Genomic DNA, 6,770 nt, shown 5'->3' on the forward strand with positions numbered 1-6,770 from the left:
TATCAGACAATAAATATTCTTTATTTTAGCCGTGAAAACAATATTACATATTTACAGGAATCTCAATGAGACACGACATGAGTCTGAAAATCACTGAAAATGTAAGGAGAGCTTTAAAAAGCCCACAGCTCAGGAACCTGAGTGTTTGTAACTACAGCTGGACCGCCGTGCTGCATACCTTGAAGTTTAGATATCACCCTTACATAAGCTCTGTAAACACTTGTGGAGTCCAATGTCTGACCTCCAAACTTAAGCTCAATATTCTCCCACACACTAACTACAGATGAGTAAAAATCTAATAGAAGTCCGTTTCTAACAGCTTATGGTGACGCTGGCACTACCTACAGAGAGCTCCCCATCACTCCCTGTAAGGTGGGCCCGTTGGGAGAGCGCTGTCCTCTTTCTGGTTCCATCTGCTGGTTGATGTTAACGACACACATGAGGAGCAGGATGACCACCACCAGATCATCCAGGACCCCCAGCAGCCCGCAGACGGAAGGGTCAGATTCCAGGGAGCTGGATGAGGGGGACAAAGTGTCTGCAGGTGGAGAGGAAAGGGACACCACAGCCCCCACACAGCACAGGGCCACCCTGAAGAGAAACAACCACACCAGGCCACCCATGGTGCCCAGACCGCGGGCTAGAAGCTGCAGAAGGAGGGGGGTGTCACAGAGGTAGTCGGTCACCTGAAGGAAGCAGGGGAGATAAAATCAGATCAAAATGTTCCTGATCTAAAGTTTCTAAGTGTTTGGTGTTGATTTAGTCATAAGAGTATGAAGGAGATCAGGAGCTGGGTGTGAATCTAATCCTCCTTTTGTCCGAAGTTATTTTTGTTATTGGAACAAGAAGGAATATTTCTGTAGCCAAACCCTTTGGTTTTTTCTGATGTTACTGCGAGCTGTGGCTCTGATTACGAGACTGACCCTCCATGGAGCTCCAGAATAGCGTTTATTGTAGTCGGTGATTTCTCCAAGAACCTTCTTAGACTGCTGGTCAGATAGACTCTCCTTGAACAGGTTACACAGCTTGCTGACCTAAAAAAGTCCTTTTTATTGCACCTTAGAATGTGTTCGTGATTTACAGAGGAGTCTTTCTGTGGACCCTACCTTCTGTCTGCAGAGAGGACAGCTGATCGCATCTAACCATGAGCCGTGTTTCCAGTAGGTGAGCAGACAGGTGGCTGCCAAAAATATAAACATCTTTTAAGACCCTTTACATTACAAATAATAGAAAATCATCAAAAAATAAGGTGGCGTAGCAGAATTTTTATGAGAATGGAGAGGTGGTTTTGGGTGATCATGGCCTGAATATGTGTGGCAGGCTGCTGCTGAGGCGCAGAGCCTTGGTGTTACGGTCAACGTGCTGTAATTAGTGAACCACACACGTCAAGGCTAGACAGAAGTGCATTTGTGCCATAAACATATTCTTTAACTCTCAGGTGTTTCTAAACAGGAATGAGGAGTTCTTGTCCAACACCAGAACTAGAACCTGTCTCTACATGACAGCACTGGCTTCAGTCAGGCTCCGGCATTAACCTTATTGCTCTTGTTCATGGGCGTAATTTTCACTTTAGAAGTGGGGGGGGGGGATCTTTACAGTATGCTCTAATTGGAAACAGCCTTCAACACAAACAGTTGTTTTCCGCTTGGTCCTAGAGCTCAACCAGTGTCAATTTAATATAGCGTAATGTTGCTTTTGGATGGTAAAAAATGCAGGGGTCAAAACTTGACTTTGGAAAAAGTGTGTGTGTGTGTGTGTGTGTGTGGGGGGGGGGGGGGGGGGGGCATGTTCCCCCCCCCCCCCCCCCCAAAAAAATTACGTTCATGCTCTTGTTTGACTTATAATCCAAAAGTTATTGTCAATATTTAACGGCAACAAGTTACTGGGATTTTTCAAGTAAACCAACAGCACGACTTCCTTTGCTGAACCAAGATTTAACGTCTGCTTTATGTCCCCTTAGGTCGTCTTTGGATGACCTTCAAAATTAGATCTCAAAAATGATTGCTTAGTCTTTACTCTTACAAATAAAGAAACCATAAAATTTAACATAATGGGTGATCAGGCTCTTAGTTTGGTGCCATACTGGAAATGTTGGTATACTTTAACCAGCAATTGTGGGTCAAAAGCTGAAAAGTTCACATGACAGTGCAAGAGTAAACGGTAGTGTGATGTAAAATAATATCAGCCAGAAAGAGCTCATACCACAGAACAGATGTCCACAGTTGGTCTGGACGGGGAACGTGGCCGTCTGCAGGCAGACGGGGCAGTGCCAGTCTCGCCTGCTGGTGGACGTGCACGGCTGCAGCGGCTCCTACAGAGATGAAATGTTAGCAGCTCAGCTGGAGGAAATTAGAAAAGTTTTTTTAAAAAGGAAATCTTGCAAACAAATGTAACTGCTTTGCTTCTTGAAACAGTAAAATGTCTCACGCCTTCGACGTAGACACAAGCTTTCCTTGAATATTAGAAAAATAAAGAGCAATAATACTATTATGATAAGTTACTTTTCTAGCAGAAACGAGACAAAGTTTGTCCCGTTCAATGTTTCTAAACATCCCACTGTGTGTGTGTGTGTGTGTGTGTCATTCTCACCTTGTGACAGCTCGTATACATGGTTGTTTCTTTCTGCTCCAGTGTAAACACCAGTGCTCTAAATGTGCCGAGAGGATCCCAACACTGTGGATCTTCAGGGTGGAGATGGTCCCGTCTGCAACATGACATCAGTGATGAACTCACCTTAAACACACGTTTGTCTGCTTGACACATCACTTATGACTTGTGAGATAAGGATGGCTGAACTTAGCTCTTTTCTGTTTGTGGGTCACAGATACTGATGCTTTAATCACAGCAGGTTGACAACTTATCTAAATTCATTTTGGTTTTCAAATTTACTTTAAAACTAATTTTGTCCGCTTGGATGAAACCAACAACCCCAAACCACTGCACACTGTTTTTGATTTGATGGTTTCAAACATCTGTAGCATCACGTGTGTGCTTTTATCACTGCGGTACATAGAAAATCATCAGAAAAATACATGCAGAAAGTAAAATGTAAAATAAAAATGTGTTTATTGTGTTGGCGACATGAGGAAATGTGACTCACCTGCACTGAGGCTGGATGGTTCCTCTAAAAGCAGCTGAGTCCGAAGCAGAAAGGTGCACACTGTTTCCTAGCAGGAAGTGAAGTGCTGCCTGACAGCATCACTTTCCCAGATAAACGAGACCAGCTTGTAAATGATCAACTACACCCTTCAATATCAGCTGAAGTCTTCTGCTTAAAGGGAACGGCGCTGCAGTGAGGCCAATAAAAGCTGTGCTACACCAAATGACACCCGCTTCATGTAAATGTCTAAATTACAAAGTGTTGAAGTGTTGCAATGACCTGATTATAAAGTTTTTCACTCAGCTCACAGAGGAACTGTAGATCTCATGATCAGATCAAACCGATGGATCAAACACAAGTTTCCTCCCATGCCGTGGCTGCTAGGTGGGATAGACAATCATTTACCTTAAGTCTACTTTGTCAAAACCTTGATCGCATAATAAGCTTAAATTTAGACTATTTTCAGGGCAAACTCACAATTTCTACAAGTCTTTATTTGCTTCTGAGGTTTTCATGACCAAGAAAAACTACTGAGGAGTTTTGTGATCATCCAGTTACAAGAAATAAAAAAAAACATTTTCAAAAACATTCAGATGGTAGTTTGGATATTTACAGGTGTTGCTAAAGGTGTTTTAAAACTTTGGTGGAGTCCAGCTCTAAATGAACATAACCGAGATAAACAGTCCTCACAAAGATAAACTCCACGTTTTCGGCATGTTTCAGGAAGATTGAACCAGGATTTTTTAACAAGACTGCCACTGTTGGCTAAAGACGTTTCTCACATAAACAGGCAACAGCGTCCAAAAACATCTAAAAGACTCCCAGACTTAGAAATCAGGAATGTAATGTGAGGACCATGAAGGGAAGATGAAGAGATATGGACCTTCATAAATGAAGAGATCAGCTTGCTGACAAGGAAATTTCAGCATGTGAGCTGAGAAATCAAGACAACAAATAAATAAATAAAGTTTTGGGTTTTAACAAGAACAAACGGCATCTTGTTAAATATGTGTATTTTACATGGTTATTAAATCAGACCCATCCAAAATAAAATAAAATACAATAGTCAGTTTAAAAATGAGTCAGTCACACCATTCATTTTAGTGACTCCACTCCATACATACCCTAACCATAGCCAATGGGGTTCCATCCCTAACCTAAACTTAAACTAACCTAAAGTTAATACCTCTGAAACCACGTTTTAGGGTGTTGAGCCTTGTGTGGACCAGAAAAATGTCCACACACTACAGGTTAAAGTTAAAATGTGTCCACTTAAACATATAAAGACAAGTGTACACACACACACACACACACACACACACACACACAATTGAGATACTTAAATGTTAACTAAGACATAAATTAAAAAAATAAGTTTATCAGCAAAAGTCAGAGACTGGAAGAAAAATACCTTTTGTAGAAACTGACAGTCCTAACAGTTCACTAGTGCCAGGATTGCAAAAATATCTTGACAAATATTGACTCTGGCACCTCAGATAAAAGTTAGAGAGTCATCATGATTCAGGTCATCTAAAAATAGTCTCCATCCATAAGTGAAGGTCAGTGTCTCAGACTGGCAGAAATCAGGAGATTAAAGCAGAGCTGCCCTCTCTCTTTCTGACATTTGAAAATGCAAGTTGGGCAGCACCACACACACACACACACACACACAGAGAGAGAGAGCTTAGCTAGCACGCGTGTTAAACTCAGCAATCTATTGAAATTTGTGCTTTCCAGGATGACGCAATTTAGCAGAAATTTCTAGCTTTCCAGAACTGGCCAAGAGAGCAGCAGTGACTTAACCCGTAGCAATAGAGATAGATTTTGTTCTACAGGATGGCTTGCCAGGTTAACAGTGACTTACAGGTGCTGGTCATAAAATTAGAATAGAAATTAGATTTATTTGAGTAATTCCATTCAAAAAGTGAAACTTGTACATTAGACTTACTCATTACACACAGACTGATATATTTCAAATGTTTATTTCTTAAAATTTTGATGATTTTAACTGACAACTAATGAAAATCCCACATTATTCGTGGACAGGATGAATGGTTCTCAACAATAACTTGGCGCTCATTGTTCACTTTGAAAACCAGTTCAAAAGATTTGATTTATTCGTGAACGTCCCATCGCTGCTCTCCACTGTAGCCCATAGATGTTCTATGGGATTAAGATCAGATGAGTATGCTGGCCAATCAAGAACAGGGATACAATGGTCCTTAAACCAGGTATAGGTAGCTTTGGCACTGTGTGCAGATGCCAGGCCCTGTCACCAAGTCTGCATCTCCATAAAATTGGTCAGCAGCAGGAAGCATGAGGTGCTCTTTACACTTCCTGGTAGACGGCTGCTTTGATCTTAGACCTCAGAAAACACAATGGACCAACACCAGCAGATGTCATGGCACTCCAAACCATCACTGACTGTGAAATTTTACACTGGACCTCAAGCAACATGGATTATCTGCCTCTCCTCTCATCCAGACTCGGGGACCTTGATTTCTATAGGAAATGGAAATTTTTTCAGAGAGCATAACTTTGGACCTCTCAGCAGCACTCCAGTTCTTTGTGTCTTTAGCCCAGGTGAGACACTTCTGATGCTGTCTCTTGTTCAAGAGTGGCTTAACATGAGGAATGTGAGAGCTGAAACCTGTTTTGCGTCTGTGTGGTGGTTCTTGAAGCACTGACTCCAGCTGCAGTCCACTCTTTGTGAATCTCCCCCACATTTTGGATGGGTTTAGTTTCACAATCCTCTCCAAGTTGCAGTTATCTCTATTGCATATACACTTTTTTCTACCACATCTCGTCCTTCCCTTCGCCTCTCTAATAATGTGCTTGGACACAGAGCTCTGTGAACAGCCAGCCTCTTTAGCAATGACCTTTTGTGTCTTGCCCTCCTTGTGCAAGACGTCAGTGGTCATCTTTTAGACAACTGCCAAATCATCAGTCTTCCCCATGATTGTGTTGCCAACAGAACTAGATTGAGGGTGTTTCTCAATGTCAAGGAACCTCGCTTTGATGCCCTTGTTCCACCCCAGTTGCCTAGGAGATACATCATCAGGAACCACCAAGGCATGAAGCCGTGGTCACATGATGTAGGTCTGTTCCATTTAACCATTTTCTTTGACCAATTAGGACAGTGTCCTCGTAAGCAAGGCGCCAGTCCTAGCAAGACGTCGCCTTGCTAGGCCAGACGCCTTGACCTTGAGAAACACCCTGTGACACCAGTAAAAGCAAAAAATAAACTCCAGAAAAAGATTAAGAGGTCGGGGCATCGAAACCGGGTAAAATTGGCAAATCCTGGAATGCCTTGACAAAAAAATGGGTCTTAAGGCGAGTCTTAAAAACCCCCAATGAGGTTGACTGACGCACCACCAAAGGCAACTGGTTCCAAAGTGCAGGTGCCAACACCGAGAACGCACGGTCCCCCCCGTGACCTGCACTTAGTGCGTGAAATGATCAACAGCTCCCTGCCGGCTGAGCGAAGGGCCCGCGAGGGGGCATGTCCATGCAAAAGGTTGCCAAGACATGCTGGAGCAGTTCCTTGTAAGGCCCTGTATTGCCCAGTACCAAGACCTTGAATTTTGCCCTGTATTGCACAGGTAGCCAATGAAGGGATGCCAACACAGGGGTGATATATTCCCTGCACCTAGTGCCTGTCACGAACCTA

General features: G+C 42.8%; 1 protein-coding gene across 2 annotated transcripts; it reads right to left on the reverse strand.

The window, feature by feature from the left end:
* On the reverse strand, positions 1–5,091 carry si:dkey-183n20.15 (RING-HC_RNF170 domain-containing protein). 2 transcript variants are annotated; one of them, XM_015976113.3, is made up of 6 exons: positions 3,101–5,091; positions 2,590–2,733; positions 2,203–2,311; positions 1,107–1,180; positions 924–1,034; positions 1–686 (listed from the first exon to the last, which is right to left on the reverse strand). In XM_015976113.3, the coding sequence occupies exons 2-6, from the start codon at positions 2,716–2,718 to the stop codon at positions 342–344; spliced, it is 768 nt and encodes a 255-aa protein (XP_015831599.3). In that variant the 5' UTR covers positions 2,719–2,733; positions 3,101–5,091; the 3' UTR covers positions 1–341. The 2 variants fall into 2 exon arrangements, with proteins under 2 accessions (XP_015831599.3, XP_015831600.3); XM_015976114.3 differs by having other exon boundaries at positions 2,590–2,704; positions 3,101–5,085.
* Between the last annotated feature and the right edge of the window lie 1,679 nt (positions 5,092–6,770).

Source organism: Nothobranchius furzeri, chromosome 8, assembly GCF_043380555.1.
Source record: "Nothobranchius furzeri strain GRZ-AD chromosome 8, NfurGRZ-RIMD1, whole genome shotgun sequence".
Classification (NCBI taxonomy): Eukaryota; Metazoa; Chordata; class Actinopteri; order Cyprinodontiformes; family Nothobranchiidae; genus Nothobranchius; species Nothobranchius furzeri.